This window comes from Monodon monoceros, unplaced genomic scaffold (assembly GCF_005190385.1).
Source record: "Monodon monoceros isolate NGI ecotype Baffin Bay Population unplaced genomic scaffold, NGI_Narwhal_1 Super_Scaffold_5, whole genome shotgun sequence".
NCBI classification, from domain to species: domain Eukaryota; kingdom Metazoa; phylum Chordata; class Mammalia; order Artiodactyla; family Monodontidae; genus Monodon; species Monodon monoceros.
Window position 1 is genome coordinate 95,606,151 of NW_021703782.1, and position 23,328 is coordinate 95,629,478.

A 23,328-nucleotide genomic window follows, 5' to 3' on the forward strand; every position below is an offset into this window, starting at 1 on the left:
CCCCTCTCCAGCCGCGCAGGTGCCGGGCTCAGAGCCCCTCTCCAGCCCGGGAAAGGCTGAGCGGATGTGGAACCTGCTCTCTGCTCAGTCCTCAGCACTTAAAGTACTGCCGCCCCATAGTAGATGCTCAGTAAATAGGCGGGGATCGAATGAATGAGGGAGTCAGTCTGGGATTTCTGAGACCGTGGTTCCTGTGCAGAGGAGCATACAACATGTACCAGAGTCCCCATATAGGTTGCAAATCTGGAAAACCGTGGGCTGAGCATGAATTTTGGACTGAAACCGTCACAGTCAGAACTCTGCTACAGTCGAATGGGCTGCTTTCAGAAGAGGTGAACCCTCTGTCAGTGAGGTGCTCATTCATTCATTCAGACATCTGCACTCCGGGAACCAGATACTCTAGTAGGTGCTAGAGAAAAAAAGGTCACTGAGATAAACCTAGTTCCTCCTCTCAAGGAGCTTAGTGACTAGCGACCACGAGCAGAAGATGAGTGAGTGATGGCCTCACAGTGTGCTAAACACTGTGAAGGGAAGTGCAGGGTGTTGTGGGAGCACAGGGGGAGTCAAGGAAAGCTCCCTGGAAGAAGCGACATGAAAACTGAGAACTAGAGAGACAGACAGAGGGGCGCGTGTTGTGGGGAGGGAAGGAGGCAGGCTCTAGGCACAGGCAGGAATGGTATGTGGATGCCCGTTGGTGAGAAGGGGCGTGCCACAGACAGATGTTTCTTTTACTGAACTCACCCAAGCAGTGAGGCTGGAGGGGCAAGCAAGGCCCTGTTAGCTTGGTCAGAAGTTTGAGGGTCATCTTTAGGGCAGCAGGGAGCTGTTGAAGGAAGTGGCGTGGTCAGATCATGGCGGATAAAGGTCCTTCCAGCGGCCCACCTGGGTGTGGCTTGGAGTCTGGCAGAAGACTGGCCGCAGGGAGAGCCATCGGGAAGTCATCAGAAGAGCGTGTGGAAGGGGGATGAGTCCCGCATGAGGGCAGTGGCAGCGAGTGGACTGGAGGTGTCGCAGGACGTTGCTTCGGCCAGTGTGGCCGTGGGGTCTTGGGTGGGGGAGGGGAGCGGCAGTTAGTTAAGTCCTGAGATTTGGGGATTCCAGGTGCAGCCTCCTGGGGGGTCCTGCCAGCGGACTCCCACTTCGCGCTCCAGGTACACGGGGCACGTTCCTCGTTGCTGGGAACATCTGTTTGCACAGTCCCCGTGGGACCTCTGGGACCCTCAATTGCTTGTCTTAGACACCTGCTTCTGTGTGTCAGACACGGAAGGTCTGAAGTCCTGTGGAAACAATTAAGCTGGTTTGGGCAGTGAGGGACCTCTCCTCCCTTGGATGTGTGCTTAACAGGGGTAAAGTGTCCTGTGCTTTTAAAATCCCAACTCAACGTTTGGCATCCCCGATCCCCTGGGATTTGGCAGCTCCCTCCTTGAATGGAGGCCTCCATGCTGGCTGCCGATGCCGGTCCCTCCCGTGGCTCTGTAGCGTGGGCTCGCCCTTCCACCCCTAGCCCTGCCATCTTCTAGTTTGGGTCAAATCCCTGTCGACCCTTTCATTTTCTCAGGCTTGTTCCTTCTTCACGTCTCCCTCTCCCAGCTATTGAACCATCACATCTCAGAGCAGGGAGTGGCTCTTAGAGCAATCCTTGGGTTCAACGCCAAAGGGACAACTCAAGGAAAGGGACCTGCCCACGATCTCATAGCACAAAGGACCAAATCCAGCTCTCCATTCTCCCCTGGCGATGCCCACTCTGTGCCAAGCACTAGAGGATGAAACACACAGTCTCCTCCAGGGCCAAGAAAAGATATGAAGATCAACAGCCAGTGTCCCACTGCTGTGCCACGTTTCAGAGGCTATTTCGTGAAAGAAGTCGTCAGGCCCCGAGAGGTCTGAGTCTTAAGATTCTCAGCAACAGAATGGAAATAATGATCTGAGAGACTCTCCAGACAGCAGTGAAGAGCCTGGGCTCAGTTCCCACTCATCCTTTTTCCAGCTCTGTAACTTGGAGCTAATCCCTTAATGTCTCTCAGCCTCAGTTTCTGCAGCTGTAAAGTGGGAAGTGAAACACCTCCTTCAAACAGTTGTTGGGATCATGGAAAGGGAGCTAGAGTTAAAGGCTAAACATTGACCTCTGGGCGCCTGGCAAGAGCCTGCGCCGTAGCCTGGGGGAGAAGGGGGTTTCGCCACGTTTTGGGGCTTCCATCTGCCGTTCCTCACTGTGCCCGCCCCCGCCTTTCAGACAGGACCCAGTGTCACGGTGACCTGCACGGAGGGCAAGTGGAACAAGCAGGTGGTGTGTGAGCCAGTGGACTGCGGCATCCCGGACCAGCACCACGTGTACGCTGCCTCGTTCTCCTGCCTTGAGGGCACCACGTTCGGGAGCACGTGCTCCTTCCAATGCCGCCACCCAGCGCAGCTGAAAGGTACCGCCCCTCCTGTGGGAGGCCTGGAGGCTGCTCCCAGGTCCTCCAGCTGGGGCTCAAACACCAAGGGGTGGACAGGGTTTTATCTGTGCTTCTGATTCCTTTCTGCCCATTGTATTTATGTAGACTGCCTTGCCGCGCAGCTGAGGGGAAAGTGGAGTATGGATACGTATGGCATCTGTAAGATCTTTCAAATCTTGCAAAAGAGGAAAGAGACAAGAAGGAAGGGAAGGAGGGTAGAAGGAAGGAAAAGATTCTAAGAAAGTAACGTTTGGAACTGATGTGACTAGTTCTCTGCGTAGGTTTAGGGCCCAGTAAGCTTAGGAGGTAAGTATTATTACTATTCTCGTTTTCACAGAGGAGGAGACCCAGGCTCAGAGAGGTGAAGGAGCTTGTCCAAGATCATGCTGTTAGTGGGGGCCTCCGCCATGGGGCCCAGGTCTGTCTTTTTCCAAAGGCCACTGCTTCTCCTTAGGAAGGGCTAGCTCAGAGACGAGTGGCTCCGCGCGGAAAGTGCTTACAGGGATCTCGTGGGCAGCGTGCTAGGGGTATTTGGGTGAGTAAGGCATAGTCTGGCGAACTGGAGAAGAGAACTTACGTTGGAAATGAGTGAGAGGCTGGCCTGGGTGACCTAGACTGTCAAGACTAAAAGGGCTCTTTAAACTAGTCAGGAATAACTGATTATTGGAAAGGTGGTGAAACTGAGGTCCAGTGAGAGGAAGGAAGGAACTTGTACAAAATCGCAGAGCAAGTTAGCGGCATTATCAGAACGATGCTCTTGGCTTCTAGTTGCGTATTGGATTTGGACATTATACTCAATTCTCACAGGTGCCAGGACTCTCTCCTTTGCTTGGTTTATCGGAGGAAACATTGCCCCTTTATCAGACACCCCAAATGATATCTCACTAAGCAGGTGTCCTACCTTGGGGTTCATCATTCTATAGAGTGGGAATGAGTGGACTTCTGTGGAGTGGGGGGGGGGGGTTGGAGGGAGGTGTGTAAATCCCCTTCAACTTAGATGTCATATTGCAAATTCATGAGTTTCAGGCATTTTGATGATTAGAGAAAGTCAGTAGTGCCCCCAAATTTTCAAGGAAATATAGAACTTCAAAAGATTACCACACATAGTAAGACTCAATAAAGTGTATAGACCGTGGCCGGATAAATTGATGAAAGTGATGCCATAAGAAATGTTTCTTTTAAGAAATGAGTGAAGGACCCGGCAATCTCACTACACTGCCCCAAAAGCAAAGCAGGAAGCACTTCTGGGGTACGTCCTTTAGGGCCCCTCATTTTTTTTTTTAACCCAAGAAGATTTGAAGGTAAAATCATTTTATCTGAGCTGCTATAGAGATTGAGATCTGAGAGAGGTGAAGAGACCAGTGGAAATTGTAAACCCTCCATCTTTCAGGTTACCTGAGCCCTTCCCTTGGCCCCCATTCGCCCAGAAGTGGGACCTGTTAATAACTCCAGACTAGGAAATCACACTTCACCTCTCAATCAGAGGCCCTTGGGAAAGGGAGGTGTATAAATTAGCATTGATTATTACAGCCCTCATTGTGGCTAATAATAATCCTTAATCAAAATGATTCAGGCCCTTCTGCCATTGCTCCTCTGCTTGACTCTGGTGGAGGGGGTGACCCTACCATGTAGACATGGCCCCAGGAGGACCGCCATTTTGATAGTTGTTGATACCCACTTTGCTCTTCCCTTGAAAACACAGGGCAGCATCTCGCCAGTGGCCACATTGACCCACCAGGACCCACTGGCATACCATGACCTTGGTTCTCAGCATCACCTGATGTTCAGATTCCAGGTTTTGATGCTTTGGCTTGGATCTTCTGGCAGCAAAAACCGGGCAGAGGTCCTTTTACCTCTCTCTCTTTTTTTTTTTTTTTTGCGGTATGTGGGTTTCTCACTGTTGTGGCCTCTCCCGTTGCGGAGCACAGGCTCCGGACGCGCAGGCTCAGCGGCCATGGCTCACGGGCGCAGCCGCTCCGCGGCATGTGGGATCTTCCCGGACCGGGGCACGAACCCGTGTCCCCTGCATCGGCAGGCGGACTCTCAACCACTGCGCCACCAGGGAAGCCCTTACCTCTCTCTTGAGCTTGTTCATGATGCCTCCCTTCTTAAGCCAGAAGATAAAGAGGTGATCAAAACAAAATTTTACCATATTTCTTGTTTGCTTCCCTTTCCTCCCTTCGTTTTTCCTTTCCCTGCAGCGTGATTTAAGCAAAAAGAATGTGAGCTTTCGTCAGACAGACTGGGATTCCACCCCTGGTTCTGCCCCAACTGATCTTAGGAAAGCAATTTCACATCCTTGAGCCTCAATACTCTCATTTTAAGATGGCTGTAAGAGCAGCCACGTTGAAGTGTCATGTTGAGAATTAAAAGAAATGGTGTGTACAAAATGCCAGGGCCAGAGAAAGTGCTTAGTAAATACTCATCTCCAAGGGGCACCCTTATGAGAATCCCGGCAGTGGCTACCCTCTCGGCCCATGACCCCTTTGTCCCACGGAGGCCTTAGTTCTGGGAGCTGTAGAGACGCGATCCATCCTCCATGCTCCTCTCAGGACCTGGAGGTTAGTGTTCTCAGTCAAACAGCCACCACCCAGGAGAAGCACTGAGTGTGGCCCTAAAACTGCTATAATGCAGGTAGCACCACAAACTCCCTTGCGCCTTAGAATCCAGGTGTACACAAAATACCCTGCGAACTCACAGCCCTAGGATCACTCCCGCCAAGGTCCTGTATCAAACGACCACTAAAAGCACAGACCAAACCTACAGACATGCATGAGGGAAAAAATACTACTCTCAAGTTTAAAAAAAAATAACTTCAAAATCAAAATCATAAATGTTTAATTAAATGGCTAAAATTGCAACGTTACTTCCATGACCTAGTCAGCCTCACCTCAACCATGTGGGGTGCCCTGGATATCAATTCTGGAGTGGGGCTTCTGAAGCAAGCATGTGCTCTTCCTACAGAAATCTTTCTAGGGACTTCCCTGGCGGTCCAGTAGTTAAGACTCCGCGCTTCCACTGCAGGGGGCGTGTGTTCGATCCCTGGTGGGGGAACTAAGATCCCGCATGACGCATGACACGGCCAAAAAAAAAAATCTTTCTAAAAGGCCCACTGTCTACTTCTGTCTAACCTCAGATTTCAAGGCAGCCTATTCACTGGTTTGCAGAAGATACCTAATACCATCGAGCATCTTCTGATTTCTTTAGACTCTCCTGAAGATAGGGACGTGAGGTGAGTGCCCACAACCTGCAGTGTCCAGGCTCCCGCCCAACCTCTGCTCTGTTCCTCACCCCTTACCCTCTCCCTCAGAATCCTGTCCTGACCTCCCTTCCTCTAGGAATTTCACATCCTCTCTCAGGCAGAGACCCTTTCATCTTTCTCAGAAGCAGATAGCCAGCCCTGGAGGATTCCGCTTTATCCCAAGGGTCTCATTGGGGCATCTTCCTCATAAAAACAGGGTCACCCCCAAAGAGGAATTCTCATACCACTCCTAAGAGAATGCTGCTTTCTTGCTCTTATCATCCTCCTACTTTGGAGATAACAGGGTCTAGGATGTCACTGGGTCCAAAGCACCACGAGGTGCTGATGATAAAGCACGACTCAAACGCTTCCTGGGGGCCTGAGGAGCACTGTGGAGAAGAAACGTGTTCAGGATCACACAGCTGCTTGGGAAGCCGCCTTTAGATATGAGCAGTGGTAAGAATACAGACCGAGCAGCAGTTTTATCTCTTAGATAATTCTTCCTGTCTCCCTCACTCCCTCACCCCCACTCTACTCTGAATGGTCGCTCAAGCTTCAGGAGTCCAGCCTAGTCTTACTTCAGGGTTCTTAGCTGCTGCCCCGGAATCCCTTTGGCCTTTTCTAAACCATGCCCCTCAACCCAGAACTCCCATCAAACCCTGAAACAGAGGGCAGAGCTGGGAGAAGCCTAGAGGTCACCAAGGCCAATCATTTCACTGTGCAGTGCACAAACTGAGGTCCAAGACAGGAAGGCATTTATGCAAGGTCACGCATGAGTTACCATCAGCACTGGGGCCACAAGGTCACCCAGGGGTCCTGACCCTAGAAATGGTGCCCTCTTGCTAGGTGCGCCCGTTCCCACCAACCTGGTGAAATAATCCCACTTTTGCATTCCCCAGCCCCTCCTACATGGCAGGTGTCCAACACTCCAGGCTCTTTGCTCCCTCTTCTTAGGACATTCTCCATCTATTACCCCTGTCTGTGGCTGCATCTTAGCGCATTCTTTTCCTTTGTGTCCAACATACGGGGCCTCTTGGTCAAGAAATTCGGAAGTGAGCGACACCCTTCTGGACAGCGGGGAGGGGGAGGGAGTGGTGAAATCTTACTCTATGACTAGTTTTGATTTTGGCATACTCCACTCGTCCACAGTCCTGATTCCATGAGGTTTTCTCTAGACAGCAGTTCCTCTTTGGCCATGCTCTTGGGTACAGGCTCTGTAGCGGGGTCGAGAGAGCACGCAGGAGTCAGACAGACCTGGAGTGAGCCCCAGCTGTAGTTTGAGCAGCTCACTTTCCCACTCAGGGACTCACCTTTTCTCACCTACAAAATGGGATTAATGACAAACTGGGTTATTAGGAGGATCAAGGAGATGGCGCCAGTAATTCTTCCTAGGCCTGCCTCATAGACTCAATTACAGACAGCTATTGGTAGAATTCCTTTCAGACATTTAGAGGGGGAAATGGACCATTTAATAATCAAAATGTGATCTGACTCACCCAGGCTGGAGCTGAGAGAGCCCAGTTTTCCTGAGCAAATGATGCTTTCTGGGACTGCCAAGCCCAGCTCAGATTTTCTCTTTAGCTCCTTGGGATTCCAGGAGCCTAGAAATGTGCTTTCAGGACTAAAATCGGCAGACGATTGCATGCTTCTCTTGGTACCTCCATTTCTCCTGCCTCAGCTTCTCCCTGACTTTATGCAGCCCTGGCACTGGGTGAGGCCTCTTCTGTATTAGTCTCCCTTGTTCTTCTTCTTCTTGCGCTGTCACTTCTGTCAAGGTCTGTTTCTTTTTTTTTTTTTTTTAATAAATTTATTTATTTATTTTTGGCTGCGTTGGGTCTTTGTTGCCGCACGCGGGCTTTCTCTAGTTGTGGCGAGCAGGGACTCCTCTGTCGCAGTGTGCGGGCTTCTCATTGAGGTGGCTTCTCTTGTTGCGGAACACGGGCTCTAGGCGTGTGGGCTTCAGTCGTTGTTGCACACGGGTTCAGTAGTTGTGGCTCGCAGGCTCTAGATCACAGGCTCAGCAGTTGTGGCACACGGGCTTAGTTGCTCCGTGGCATGTGGGATCTTCCTGGATCAGGGATCGAACCCGTGTCCCCTGCATTGGCAGGCGGAGTCTTAACCACTGCGCCACCAGGGAAGTCCAAGGTCTGTTTCTTAACAGGAGCAATGAAGCTGAATCTCCTCCCACTTCTACCTTTGGTTAATGCAACCTCCTGAGTGCTGGTTTGTCCTTATCCTGGTCCAGCTAGCTGCATTTTTGTTTTCTTAATACAGTGGCCAATACCCTTCCACAACCTAAACTATTAGAGCTGGACAAGAATTTAAAGACGGCTTTGGTTTAGGGACAGAGAGGTTAGGTGACTTGTTCAAGGTCACACGTAGATTCATAATACTCCACGCATTTAACAAATGGATACTGAGGGCTTACTATGTGCTTGCCACAGGGTAGGTTCTGGGAATAAAAGAATGAACAAGACCACGTCCCAGACCTTAGGATGTGGGCAGTGCCAACACTGTATACAAGGCATTAAGAAAACCAGACGTAGGTCTCCTGGCATTTCCCTCCTTGTATTCTACTCTAGGTTAATTTCAATCTTAAAGCCACTCTCAAAGAAATGGGGTCCTCTAGATACTCTTTAAAATACAATAATAAAGGGCTTCCCTGGTGGCGCAGTGGTTGAGAGTCCACCTGCCGATGAAGGGGACACGGGTTCGTGCCCCGGTCCGGGAAGATCCCACATGCCGTGGAGCGGCTGGGCCCGAGAGCCATGGCCGCTGAGCCTGTGCGTCTGGAGCCTGTGCTCCGCAGCGGGAGAGGCCACAACAGTGAGAGGCCCGCGTACCGAAAAAAAAAAAAAAAAAAAAAAAAAAAAATACAATAATAAAAACAGATATATTTCTTTTGACAGTACATTTATAATTATTTTAATACTCACTAGAGATTGAAGTTTCCTTCGCCTGTAGACAGGCTGAGCAAGATTCATTTTCCTGACTTTAAAAGATGAACAAACAGAAGTACAGGGTCACATAACTTTCTGACATCGTCACTCTTCCCCTCAACCAGGGATTCCAGGCTCAGAAATGCCTTCACCTCGTGTCCTGAGTCATGTTCTCCCAGGAAACACAGGGAGAGGAATGAGAAAAGGAGGCATGGAAATGATAGAAGCGTCAGGATCTCTCCTAAAGCCAGTTACCTCTGTGGGCAGCTGGAGCTCAGTCCCGCTGGGGAAGAGTGGGAGACAGGGTAGAACATTCCTCTGGAAACTGTCTTGTTAATGCCCCAGCTCCTTCACTGGTTGAGTGCTACGTCCGGGAGCACTGACACCTCAGCGCTGTGAGCTTGCCCTGTGTGCAGCAGAGCCTCCCTGGTCAGAACAAAAGGCCTCCAGTGACAGATGGCTGCAGGTGCAGTATAGAGGTCAGAGCCAAGGGCATGGACAGCGGTGTCCTACCTACTTTCTTCAAAGCCCCAGGGTGGCTGCAGGGTGGCGGCCACAGCTAGGGCGTGGAAATGCTGATTCTGCACAGTTCAGCGCTTGCTGTGAGGTGGGGCGTGTCCATGGTCCTGAATCGCCGGTTCCTGCTTTAGCGTGCTTCTTCTTTTGACTGTGGTGCACGGCTAACTCCTATTTACCCTCTCCCAGGATGCACATTTCTGGTTTGCATTTTCTCTCTTGATTAACGTTTTGCGATTTTTATGTTAGCTTTTGCCACAAAGGAACCATGACTTCTGCTTTGCGATCTATGATTTGCATAGCTGGTAGGGTGTGCTTTTAAAGCACCTCAGCCCTTTCTCCAGAGGTATTTTATCCTTCTTGGGAAATTTAGAGAGGGTGTGCTTCCCTTATCTTTTGTGACTGCCCTCCCCACTAAGTGCTTGCTAAGCCGGGGCTCTCCCAAACACTGCCCCCGTCACAGGGGCCAAGCGAGAAAGCACTTTATGGTCTCTGGTATCCTGGAGCCCTCTCTGCTTCTGTGGAAGCCAAATGAGTCATCCTTCCACACCCTTTTTTCTTTTTACTTGGTGTAGAAGTATCTGTAGTTTGCAGTGTCACAGTTTATCAACGTGGAATCCTCTGTGGGGCTTGCAGACCCTAAACAGTCTTGTACTCCCCAGATGACTCACACAGACACAGGAGGAGAAAGAAGAAAGTGAACGGGGAGAGAAGCAACAGAGGAGCCTACATACCCTCCCACCTTTCTTCTTTTTCATGCTTTATTTCTCTCCATAGTGCTTTCCACCTTCTAGCCTACGAAATAGTTTGCTTTTTTAGGATATTTTAATGCGTTCCTCCCTGTTCCACTAGAACATAAGCTCCAAGAGGGCAGGGTTTGGGTTTTGTTTTGTTCACTGCATTGTCCCAACGTAGACAAGAGTAGCTGGCACAGAGTAGGCACTAAATGGATGCTTGTTGAATGAATGAAGGCTTCCATGCGACCCCTGTGGTCCTTTCAGGTCGACTACTGAAGGCAGAGGTTAGGAGGGAGAGAGGGGGGAGGTGAGGAAGAAAGGAAGGGAGGGAAGGAGGGAGAGAAGAAGCAAATAAGGAATTTGACAGCACATTTTCTTTGGCAGCGCAGTTCGTAAATGTTGTTTCATCTGATCTTCTCATCACCCTGAAAGGCAGGAGCAATTGCTTTCTCTCTGTAGCTAGGAGACTTGGGGCTTGGCTCTCTCAGAATAGACCCTGACAGCTCTGCTGAGCAAGTATAGCCAACTTGCCATTAAAAACCACAAAATCAGCTTGAAACCCCACTTTAGTCTTTTACTAACCAGGAGAACTTGGTCAAGTCACTTGTCTCTCTTAAGTCGCTGTTTCCAAATGGGAGTCATCCTACTAAGAGCACTGTGGTGAGAGTAAATGAGATCACATAGCAGAAGTACTCAGTACGTCGTAAATGATCAGTCTCGTCCCTGTCACCCCTCTCCAACTTCCAAATCCCGGAGCCTCCCATGTGATTCCAGTCCTCGTTGTCAACACCTTTCAAGAATAACGGGGAAGAGGAGAGTTTGGTTGAGAGATCCAAGTTTCAGGTCCATCTCTGATTGTCTTGGGGAGGTTTGGGGCAGGCTGTGCATCGATAATATATGACCTGGCAGTGAAAAGCCTGACTCCCCGTGTGTTACTTTTATGTGTAACGTTCCCCATCAGGCCAGCTTCCCGATGGCAATCAGCACGTCTGTTGGATCTGGCACGGGCTACGGGGGACGTGCTCATCTCTCAGCCGCTTTGGCAAAGCTTCACTGAATACTGGGGCCTGAAAAGAAAATCAAGCCTTCAGATACCACAACGCTCTTACTTCCAGGCATAGGGGGGGCTAGGACAACTACAGAGGTACAGGGCTCAGAGAGGGAGCGTCAGCTAGAGGTCACACAGCACACTGATCCCAGAGGTCGGAGGTGATTCTGAAAGGAGCTTGCTCTGCCAGCTAAGAGGGGGCAAGGGCCTTCATCTCTGGGCTCGAATGTCCATGGCAAAGGAGGGAGGATGGACTGAAGGATTATGGAGTTCTCTTTTCTATGCAGTATAAGAGGTTTCAGAATCAAGAGTTAAGAGCCTTGAATTTTAATGCACTGTTGACATGGGGTACGTCACTCCCCAGGTTGCATCTCCCTTTTTTTTTTGTGGCAGCTCTTTCTCTCCCTAGGTTCCTCAGTTGTAAGTGGAAGGGTCTGGAATTATATGTGAAAGATCCTCTGGTTCTTCAAGTTGGCTTCAGTCCAGGCAGTGCCTGAATTGGGCTATCAGAGACCACGCTCCGCACCCCACCCCGACCCCACCCATCCCCCGCTAACCCTGCCTGCCTGTGTCCTCCAGGCAACAACAGTCTCCTGACCTGCATGGAGGACGGGCTGTGGTCCTTCCCAGAGGCCCTGTGCGAGCTCCTGTGCCTGGCCCCACCCCCAGTGCCCAACGCAGACCTCCAGACGGCCCGCTGCCGGGAGAACAAGCACAAGGTGGGCTCTTTCTGCAAGTACAAGTGCAGACCTGGATACCACGTGCCCGGCTCCTCCCGGAAGTCAAAGAAGTAAGTGGGGCTGCAAAGGCAAACTCACACGTGCTTGGGGGGAGGAGAGCCAGGTCTGGCTGTCTGGTTAGAAGGAAGTGCTCACTTCTCTGCTAGAGACGGTACCCACCATTCCTCGCATTCTCTTTGGTGGGAATCTAGAAGGATATTGTTAACAGCTGCCTGCCGGCTGTGTGCCCTCAGGCAACTGACTTCACTTCTCTGGGCCTCTACTTTTCAGCAATAAGATGGGGATGATAATAACAGTTACCACATAAGATTGCTGTGAAAAATGAATGAGGATGTATACGTAAAGTGCTTGCAAAGTGCCTGGTATATAGTAAATGGTGGGTACTGATACCATCCTTGCGCCAGGATCCATCAGAGGAGATGGGCCAGCAGGGCTTGAATTTTATTTCAGTCCGCAGGTAACTCTTGCTCGGCCCTGGGAAAGGAACGTTTACCTTAACCCCTACCACCCAACAGGACAGGCAGGGAATCAGGAAGGGGAAAGGGAGACGTGGGGCTAGCCAGCTCCAGAGAAACGTGGGTGCAGAGCGTGGCTCCAGCCATTTGGTCCTTGAGATGTCTCTTCTTTTATCTCTTCCTTGAAGACGGGCCTTCAAGACCCAGTGCACCCAAGATGGCAGCTGGCAGGAGGGGGCTTGTGTTCCGGTGACTTGTGACCCTCCTCCACCGAAATTCCACGGGCTCTACCAGTGCACTAATGGCTTCCAGTTCAACAGCGAGTGCAGGGTCAAGTGTGAAGACGGCGATGCCACCCAGGTGAGACTCCTTGAACTTGAGGTCTATACTTAGGTCCCGCTCCTCTCTGCTTACCAAAGAGCGGCCAGTGTTTTAAGAACCACGTCCTCGGGCTTCCCTGGTGGCGCAGTGGTTGAGAGTCCGCTTGCCGATGCAGGGGACACGGGTTCGTGCCCTGGTCTGGGAAGATCCCACATGCCGCGGAGCGGCTGGGCCCGTGAGCCATGGCCGCTGGGCCTGCGCGTCCGGAGCCTGTGCTCCGCAACGGGAGAGGCCTCAACAGTGAGAGGCCCGCGTACCGCAAATTAAAAAAAAACAAACAAACAAAAAAAACACGTCCTCTAGGAGACTCTCTACGGATGCCAGAACCGTATAATAGCAACATCAGCAACGCAGACGTAAGGAGCTGGGTTCTCGCCATCTTGCTTTGTAATCTCTCTGAGCCTCGTTGTCCTACCTGTATCTCTGCATTTTACTGGTTCAGAGATTCTTAGCTCTGAACCCCTATGAAAGAAATCACGTGTGGAATCCCAGTGTATGAAGTCGATCCGAGTTAAGGAATGACCAAGGCTGTTTGGCCAACTTTCTACCACCATCACCACTTACGTGGTCCCTGAAATACTTAAAATCATGACTCTCACTGTCTTGAGACATGAGCTGGCTCCTCAAGCATAAAGAGAAAGGGAACCATATTTAGACTAGATGTACAGTTTTGAGAATACTATGGAAGAAGGAAGGACAGAGGGAGATGGAATTTTATCTCAATCCACATGTAACTGAGACAAAGTCCAACACTCCTGCCGGCCCTGCGGAAGGAGTTCTGTGAATGCATTTTCCTTCCTCCTGACACATACACCCCCCCCCACTCCACCCACTAAGACGGGTAGGGAATCAAGAGTGGGAAAGAGAATGACGAGCCAGCTGGCTTCAGAGAAGACCTAAGTCCACAAGGAGCTCCAACCCTGAGAGGACCAACCATTTAGGGTTGACACCTCAAGCCCCATGCCTCACAGGTGTGCAAGGCCAGGGTTCAGCCAACTGGGCCGCAGTGCAAGTTTCTCCCCCTGTCAGTCCTTAGTCTTTATTAGCGTCTACCAAATACCAGACAGTGTCAAAGCGGCATCCTCACCTCATCTCACTCCCGCTCCCACATCCAAATAGCCACCAAGTCCTACCCCTTCTCTCTCTCAGTCAGCTTCTGAACTGTTCTCACCTGGCTCCAGTGCCACCACCCTGACTCAGGCCACCAGCATCACTCTCCTGGGCCGCCATGCAGCTTCCTGACCATCTCCCTGCTTTCTCCTTGCCTCTCCAGCGTATTGTTCGCATTTCAGCCAGAGTGGTTTGTTTAGAGCACAAATGTGATCGTAACAGTTCCCCTGCTCAAAGCCCTTTGCGAACCAGCGACCCCCATCTCCCTTAGGATAAATCCCACCTGTGCATTCAGGACGTCTCCCCCATCACCAGTAAGATGGATCTCCCCTTCACCTGGGCATTCTCTGTGAAAAAGCCCCTGTCACCTTTTCCAGCCACCTCACTCCTAACCATCCTTCACCATTCAGCCCAGGTAGCCCTCCTTCCAAGGACCTTTTCCTGACCCTTCCACTGTGGGCTCCATGCCCCTCCTAGGGGTCCCCCCATTCACAGCATCGACCACACTGCATTGTAATTCATTTCACCTCCCCCTTCCCCCGCCAGGTTCTGAAATGCCTGACCACAGCTTTAATCTTCCCTGTGTTTTCAGCACTTGGGATAGTGCCAAGCACCTAATAGGTGCTCAGGAAGTGACAGGGCATGAGAAAGAGCTGCAATGAACATCCAGGCCAGTCTCCTCGTTTTCCAGACGAGAAAGTCACTCACCCACCCAAGGTGACATAGCTGGTGTCGGCTGAGTCCGAATCGGAACCCAGGTCCCCCCCAACTGTGGACAGACTGAATCCAATAGGCAGCACCTGAAAAACCCAGGGATGTCTGTGCACCCGAGTCATTCCCATCCCCGGCTGCCAGGGAAGCGGAAGCCAGTGCCGAGAACAAGCAAAGGCCAGAGATTACCGTGGCCTCACGCAGCCGATCAACTTCCCTCTCTCTCCCTTACGTAAAACTGTTGCTAACAGTTACCAGAACTGCTGAGCCGAATAATATTCTGGCCGTGGTCACGTTAGCAAACCGAAACCCAGTCTGCCTGCGGCCTGCCAAGTACCTTTCATGGCCAGTTTGTATTTAAAGGAGAGGAAAATGTAAATTTATCAGACGACTCAAGCAGTTCTGTTTGGCAACTGGCAGAGAGGCCAGGCACAAAGGAGCAGAGGGTATTGCTTGCCGGCTAGAAGAATGAGGGAACGCATGCCAAATGGGCTCCTAATACAATTGACGTTTCTAGTTTGTACTGCAAATGAATTTCCTCTACCCTCAGACCAGGGGCCTGAGAGCCAAATCTAGTATTCACCTCAGATCCCCTCTTGCTGCCTGTAAGCACAGCTGAAACGCACGGCACGGAGTATCTTGAATCAAGCAGCTTGTATGGAGCGAGAATTCTTTGCTTTCCAAACAAGTTCCAGATCCTGGCGAGAGAGGACAGGGACCGTTGCAGGGGAGGTTCACATACTCCTTCCCACGGCCACTAAAAGTAAATTAGCAAATCAAACCTCGACTTCATTCATTCCTTGGGAGCCAGTATGATGCTGGATCTGGACTCTGAGTGTGAATCCTGGCTTCACCACTTGCTAGCTGGAGGACTTGGGCAAGTTGTTTAACTCTTTAAGCTTCAGTTTGCTCATTCATAAAATGGGGGAGGGGAAATAATACTACCTACCTTATAGTTTATTTGTGAGGGTTAAATGAGGTAATGAAAGTAAGGCATGCCTATGAGTAACCCCTGGAATTGTAGAGTGTACAACCTATGCCACCGTGCATGGCAGCCCTGGGGAAGGCACAAATGAACTAGCCTGCCGTTAAGGTCACTTCTAGTGGAGAGATGCCACATGCATCATGATGTGCCACGTGGGCTCTTACAGAACGTGGAAACAAAGGCAATGGCTTGAAAGTTAGCCCTCTGTCGGTAGCTAGCCCCAGAAAGTCAACCATCATGCGTGAGGCCAGGATATAGGTTGGGGAGACCAATAGGAACCATAGGAACCTGACCTCTAGCTCACATAAACCTGTAGAATTTATAGACTCCCTAGATGAGCGCTACCCTGTAGAACCTTCTGCTATGATGGAAGTGTTCCATGTCTGTGCTGTGCAATATGGTGGCCTCCAGCCACGTGTGGCTATGGACCGCTTGAAATACAGCTAAGTGACTGAACAGCTAAATGTTACATTTTACTTAATTTTAAATCATTCAAATTTAAATGTAAATAGCCACACTTGTATAGTGGCTACCATATTGAACAGTTCAGCTCTAGAATTTATAGTGTTATTATCCCTGTAAACCAAGACAGAGAACCTTAACAATAACAGCTTTTTAAAAAAATTTGTTTTAAGTGTTTCCTGACTGCCAAACTGAAGCCACAGATTTTCTCTCACTTTGACACCTCATAATAAACTTCTGAAAAAGAAGCGATATGCCCATTTTGCAGATAAGGGAAGAAAGCTTGTGAAGCCAAGCTCTTGCCCACTGTTATGAGTTAGCAGGTGGTGATGACTGGCTCCAGGGCCCTGCATTTCCCACTGTCTCCAGACATTTCCAGGGCAGGGAGTGGCAAAGGACAGGGATTCCATCTCCAGGCGACTGGAGAGAAGTGCTAATTGTCTGAGCATTTAATCTAACTCAGATGCCCCTGAGCTGTCCGAGGTGATAACACAGCGAGAAGCACTGTGGGAGGCTTTGTAGGTGATTAGGGGAGTGGGCTGTCTTGGGATGGGGACAGGGTCTGTGGGAGATGCATGCACAGGGGCTGCAGCAGGAGAGGAAGAAGCTAAAGGTGCTTTCGGAATGAAGTAATGCACTCAGTGGTGGACTTTAGCAACACAGCGGGAGCCAGAGAGGAAGGGTGGGAGTGGAGCCAGGAATGCACCCAGTTCTTTGCACGGATCACAGAGGAAGGTTGTAAAAGCCTTTCTGCCACTAGTGGTGTGCAGCTGGCCCTGCCTTTCTGGGTCTGCTCTGGACACAGCACAGCTCTCACATGTATAATGCCTCCCAGAGCAGGGGCAGCTTCTAGTTTCAGGGTTGTCACATGCTTGCCCGAGAACGCAGGGCTTCCCAGAGGAAGTCAGAGACATCCCAGGCCCATGTGATGTTGGAGGTGGGCCAGACCTCAGAGATTTTCTACTGCAACACACTTCCCTTATAGATGGGACCACTGGAGCCCAGAGAGGGGAAGCAACATACCTCAAGTCACACAGCAAGTTATTGATACCAGCAGAGTCAGATCTGACACAGAGTCTCAGATCTCCTAACCAAGTTGTTGCACAAGCCACATTTTCTGCCCATCCTTACTCCTGGAGCTGCGTGTCACCCCTGAATCTCACTGGGAGGAAGCAAAATGCATGTAAGGCCATTGACTGGACACATAGGCAAAGAGTGAACAGCAGCAGTGATTTATTAAGCATTTACTACATTTCAGTCTGGGCTAAGTGCTTTACACAGACTACTTCATTTAAGCCCCACAGCATCTGGCATTACTGTCCCGTTTTGAAGATGAGGAAGATGTGGTTCAGTGAGGTAAAGTGGCTTGCCCACCTTATACAACTAGGAAGTCCAGGTAGAACGGAGACTCCAGTTGCTAGGTCAGGCTGCCTCCAAAGCTTAACTGTTTATATCCTGCACTGCACCTTGCGGTTCTGCCTGGCTCTGATGTTGCCATGTTTCTCTCTGCCATTATTTTGTTTATTTTCATTTCTGCTAAGTAGAAAAAGTCTAGGTCTCCCTCTCCGCTCATCCCCCAGCCTCTCCTCTCCACCTCCCCTCCCCTGCCTTGTAGTAAAGCTCAGAGGCTTACAGGAAGAGGTCTGGCTCTGGCCCCGACGACCTGCGTGACTTGGGCCTGCTGCCTCCCTATTTTGGTGGCTGCCATTTCTAGAATGTGGGTGACGCTGGGGCTGATTCTGAAGTTCCCTTGGAGACAGTGCAACAGGGTGGTTAAGAGCTCAGCTAACCCTTAGAGAGCTTGATGTGTGCGTTAAGCTCTAAATGCTTCACGTAACCTAACTCACTTAATCCTCGTGGTGACTTTCTCAGGCCGTGAACTGCAGCCTTATTTAACAGTTGAGGAAACTGAGGCAGAGAGGAGTTAAGGAACTTCCCCAAGTCTACACAGTGGGAAAGTTGCAGAGATGGGATTTGAACCTGGGCAGCTGGCTTAAGTCCATACTCTTAACCATTACACCAATATCATTTAAAAACTCATCTTTCACTTCCTAGCTGAGCCTCAGTTTCCAAATCTGTAAAAGGGACATAATTTCTACACTAACTACCTTGTTAAAAGCATTTTTAAATGTGCGTAAAACACTTGGCACATACCAGGCATTTGATACTACGTTATATGCCTGCGGCTCTTTGTGGACCTGTGTAGCTGAAGAGGGGTCGAGAGAGCACAATATGCTCTTTTACAGATGGATGCACAGGCACAGAGAGGCAAAATGCTTTGCTGAGGGATGCTCAGCCCCCCTGGTGAGAATTTTCACCCTGGCATGCAGCACTGTGTGTTTGGAGCCAAGTACACACAGTGGGTCCCCTGCCCGTGGTCTCTGGTCTTCCCAGATTGGGTCCTCAATGTCAGGTCATCTCTGAGCAAACTAGACTCAACATTATGGATCTTACTCTGAGGGTCCGCACCGGTTGGTAGGCAGCCCTGAGTGCACCAAGATCTATTCCCAAAGGAGGATTCGAACATCTGGAGAGGCTCCAGGAGGTCTGCCGTGCAGAGGGCACAGTAGGGGCAAAGGGATGGTGGTGGGAAGCAAGAGAAGTGTGCAGGAGAGACGGGTGACCCCAGCCTAGCAGGAAGGACATGTGTGTAGCAAGAGATGGGGCTGGACATGTCGTCTGGGTTCCACTGTAGAAGCCCGCCCTGGACTGCCAGCCCTCAAGTAAGCCTTGTTTGGAAGCCTAGCCCAGAAGGATCCCGTCCTCTGTAAGGCCGATCTAGTCAGCAGCAGCAGGTGCTCGATGACCTGGGCAGGAGGGAGAGAGTCAAGAGGTAGCAAGACCCATAGCTTTATGCTCCCACCTTCTATAGTGGAGCCTCCCCAGTCTGAAATTCCCTGAGCAGATTCCAGTCAGTTCTAATACATTCTCTGTTGCAAACCAAGCTCTCCAGCCAGCTCTGGCCCACATAGTGCTGAGGTCTGCAGCCCTTCAGGGGCTGGAGGCCAAATGCATCATAGGCCCAGGCCAAGGCTCCAGGAAATTGGGGTCAGTTTCCTACTCCCATGAGGGCCCAGCCGAATCACGGGGCCTGGGGCTCTGGGAGGGAGAGTCGGGGTTCTCTGAAGCCACATGAAGCTGCCTACACTTTCCCTGAGCTCACATGGAACCTCTGGGTGGACTCGGCAATCATCCCACAGCTGCGTGCTCGGGATGGGCCACCCTTCTCGACGGCCACAGAGGCTTCCACCACAACTGGACCCTCCTCGTGCTGGTCCACGTGAGGCTCAGAGAGGGGCCCCCTTTCTCTCTAAATCCCCTCTCCTTGCAGCTGTTTTCTCAGACAGGGGAGCTTCAGCCTGCATCAACCCTTTCCAAGAGTTTATTTTTTCATGTGTGCACTCATTCATTTATTTCCGTATTCGTTCATGTCTTCATTTACTCATATCTTGATTCATGCATTCACTTCTCTTCTTGTGTTTTAAACAAATTCCTTCCATAACTGTCACCTGTTGACTCCATATCTTGTTAAATGGTTCTCGAGTGAGCAAAAATACTGAGTGACGCGTGAATGGACCAAAGGCCAGGACCTATTAAGTGTTGTGGAAGGCCCTGGGGATGCAGGGATGACTAAGGAGCTCATCGTCTAGGAGGGAGCAGTGGGGATACAGAGGCAGTGGGTGTCAGAGACCTTCAGGTAGCGTTCTGTGCAGGACCGGGGTGGCGTTAGGACAGGATGGCTTGTGCCAGAAAAGGTCTGTGCCGGTGTTTGGGCGGGAGGGCAGGGGAGAGGGACAGAGCAGACAGGAGGAGAAGCACGGCCGTGTGGCACCTCACGGGGCGCCTTCAAGAATGCAGGCGACTGGTGGAGTTCAAGGTCAGCGGTGGTGCCGTGGGCAGCGGGGAGCTGGAGAATCAGGCAGAGTTAAGGCTCTGAGGGCTCTGGAGGCCAGACGCAGGGGCTTGAGTGGCAGCTGAAGGGCATGGGAGCCATTCCGCAGACATTTTCATTGGCGGAGCGTGGTCAGCTGCTCTGGCCTCACGTAGAGTTTCTCTTCTCATCCTAAACGTGAAAGAGGGAGACGCTATACAGCTTGTTCTCACACGGGAGGCCCCACTGTGCAGAGACTACCCGTGTTTCTCCAGTTCCAAGGGGTAGAGTCCAGACTCCATAAGTGGCCGTTTAAGGCTCCACACCTTACCTGCCGTACCAGCTCTTCCCGACTCCCTCCCTCTCGAACTTGCACGTGCCCTTTGGCCTTGCACAGGTGTCCTTCCCTCCCTGTTCTGCCTGATTCCACACAGAATCTTGAGAACTCTTTTCCGTATGTCACCTCCTCTCAGAGGCCTTCCCAGCTTGCCCCTCACATCCGGTTATTCTCGCCGGGTGCACACAGCGCAGTCACTGAGCACGGTCCTGAACCCAGAGTGGACACTAAGAAACGGTCTTTGGATTTAGGGGTGGTTCTGAAATTTCGACAAAGCTGGACACCTCCCGTTAGAATCTTAGATGTGCAAAGCGGTTTGGAGGAAGGACGACGTCTGCAGGCTGCACTTGCCCGTGACTTTGCAGAAGATTGAGAAATGGGAAATGTTGCCTATTTTAAAGAATCAGAGGGGAGGGCGCAGATGGAAGTATCCCCCCCCCCGCCCCACCCTCTTGGTGCCATTATTGCTGGAATGGAATGGAGCAGAAGGGAGGACGGGAAGGGGAAGGAGAGGAGGGGATCCCTGGAAGAGAAAGCTCCTCAGCGGAGCCAAGGTCGCCTACTTAGCACGTGGCAGAGCTCTGGCCTGGGACGCTTTCTCATCGATTGAGAGGAAATGAGCCTTGGTGTATGCCTGTCTCCTTCCAAACAGCGCCAGGACCCATGTTTACTCACGGTACACCTTGGGGGTGCACGTGGGTCCCACCCTCTCAGTTAAAAACAAACGAACAAGCAGAACACATTTCTCCGATTGAAATCTCTGAAAGAGCACCGCTGAGATTTAGGAAACCTGGGAGTTAAACTCTCCAGGACGCTTTGAGCAAGTTTGCTCCCACACTGAGTCCTCAGTTTCCCTGTCTGTAAAATGGAGATATTACAGTTCCTCTGTCTGAAGGTGGTTGGGTTTCCACCACTGTTAAGAACTTGTTTTTTTAACATTTTCAGAGCTCTGGGGAGATGCAACACTCAGAGGCTTCTTCTGTGGAGGGTGGGGTCTCTCTTGGTCCTGACTGTGCTTCTGTGGCGTTCAGGGGCACGGGAGCAACGTCATCCACTGCCGGAAAGATGGCACCTGGAGCGGCTCCTTCCACGTCTGCCAGGAGATGCAAGGCCAGTGCTCAGCCCCGGACCAGCTCAACAGCAACCTGAAGCTGCAGTGCCCTGCAGGCTATGCCATCGGTACGACGGGCGTGTCGGGTTGAGCAGTGGGAGGGCACGTCCTTCCAGGAGCTCGGGGCTCACGCCCTGCCGAGGACTTGGGCAGCCGTGCTATGTGAGACCTTGCATGAGGCACTGGGGAAATGAAGAGGAATGAGACCAGACCCTGTCCTCCCAGAGAGAGAGTTCAGGGCAGGGATGTTGGCAAAGCAGTGTTGGGTGAGCGTGCACAGTTCCACTGGAGTACAGAACAGCTGACCGGTGCCTCCGGGGACACAGAAGGCTCCCAGAGGAAGGGACGCTTATACAGGGATTTGCAAGAGCTTGTGGGGCAAGAAATGGCGCTCCAGGCAGAAGGAATCACGTGGCAAAGGGAGGGAGGGAGGGATGAAAACACGCGTCCTGTTTAGGGAAGCAGTCGTGGTCCAGCGTGGCAGCCTTTGTTATTAATCTTAAAGTTTATGTAATGCTGGTCATTCGGAGTACCGACTGTGGGTCAGTGCCGCACCAAGCCCTTCAGAGGCATTATCTCGTTTCCTCTCAGTAACCTTTAACAGATGAGGAAATTGAGACTCAAAGGGATCTTTGCCACCTCTCCTTCTCCAAAGCCTGAGTCCTTTCCACGGCATTCCAGTTGCCTCCTAAATAAGGATGAGTAGTGTTTTCAGAATACTATTTGCGTGGTGATAGACCAGCTTGCCAAGTGAAGGGAGACAACCTGGGGTTTGATGCCAGGAGTTTGTCTGGTTGAAAGCAGGTGTCTGGACAGACGCGTTAATCACAGGCCTGCGGCTTTCTGGGGAGCTGGGTGTGCATTGAGTCTAATCTCAGTTGAGGGCAGTGATACTGATGACCTCTTGGGCTGATTCCCTAATTGACCACGATGAAAAGCCCAGGGAATTGGATGTCCTTTCTCATGGCCAGTCCTGGGACAATCACCAGGGATGTCTGGAGCAGAAGGTTATCTGTGCAGGCACTCACTCCCAGCCACACAGAGTCAATGTGTTCCTCACCTAGTAAAACGAGTTACCGTTTCATGTCCAGAAGGGAGGCCCGTGGCTGGAGAGCAGAGGCGTAAGGGGGCCTGACCACTTCCTTTTAAAGATGGAAACATGTAGCCTCCAAGTGCAGAGGTTCTTCACCTGAACTCAGAGTAGGGATCAACCCTCCTGTGTCAGTCCAGGACAGGTCAGAAAACACCCACGGACATGGTTCTGTCCCTGCTGATTCCAGAGGTACTTTAAGATCTTGCCGAGCCACCGATCCAAAGGACCCTGACCAGGAGGGTTGCAGAGAGGTGGGATTTATAGGGCCTGCCACTACAAGCTTTCTAGAGAGTTGGGGCAACAGGTGTAGCAATGGCAAGTAGCTTTGGCTCTTCCATCCCAAGGCCAAGGCTTTCTCCTCTCCATTATCCCTGAGGGGTGTTCATGGCTCTGGACACTTCTGTCTGTGATGGGGTCCCTGTCCCCAGCTCAGTCAGGGCATGCGCGTGAATACTCAGTCACACTCACGACTGGCCTTGAGCAACCCTGGGAGAAAAAATTCTGTTGAAAAACAGACCTCCTGCATGTCTGCATCCACCGACACGTTCAAGCACATATATTCATATACGCACAGATACTTAACCAGATGCACACACACACGTCATGTGGTGAGCCCATGCCTAGCACGTACACTTCAGCGAGATGCCACACGCATTCGCCACCCATAAACCTGCGTGTAGCTCGCACACACATACACTAACACACCTCGTGGCCCCTTTGAACCTGTATTGTGTGTACCTGTCACAGGCACGCGAAAGTGAGCCAGAATGCCTGGCTCTCTGCTGGCCCACAGAATGGCCAGGAGGGAGGGGGAGGGGTGACGGTAGCATTTGCTCTACCCACTGAGCTTCTTCATGGTCAGAGCAGAAAGGGAAAGCAAGCTGTCTGACATCGGAACCTGAATCTCCTTCCCTTCCTCATGCTCCCACGGCCATGCAGATGCCAGTTTTATGAATACGGTGACCCGGGATGGGCGGTGGGCGGGTAAGGACACACAGGGAGAGCTGAGAGAGTAAAAGCGGCCTGGGGCACTGAGGGGGTGGCCGGAGGACGGAGGGGAGAGGCTTCTCTCCCCCACCCCCCAGGCTGCTCTCCCTCCTACCGCATTCTGAGCTCCTCCCTGGGCAGAGCCCACCTCACCAAGGAGAGAGAC

The 23,328-nt window shown here is 51.4% G+C and overlaps 1 protein-coding gene across 1 annotated transcript in view; it reads left to right on the plus strand.

Annotated features, from left to right (window-relative positions):
- The window catches only part of PAPPA (pappalysin 1), a 253,443-nt gene that overhangs the window by 185,224 nt on the left and 44,891 nt on the right, over positions 1-23,328 (plus strand). Inside the window, exons 16-19 of the mRNA XM_029203474.1 lie at positions 2,234-2,417; positions 11,499-11,709; positions 12,303-12,474; positions 21,003-21,150. Coding sequence (XP_029059307.1) covers positions 2,234-2,417; positions 11,499-11,709; positions 12,303-12,474; positions 21,003-21,150 — 715 coding nt within the window. The remainder of the gene's footprint in view (positions 1-2,233; positions 2,418-11,498; positions 11,710-12,302; positions 12,475-21,002; positions 21,151-23,328) is intronic.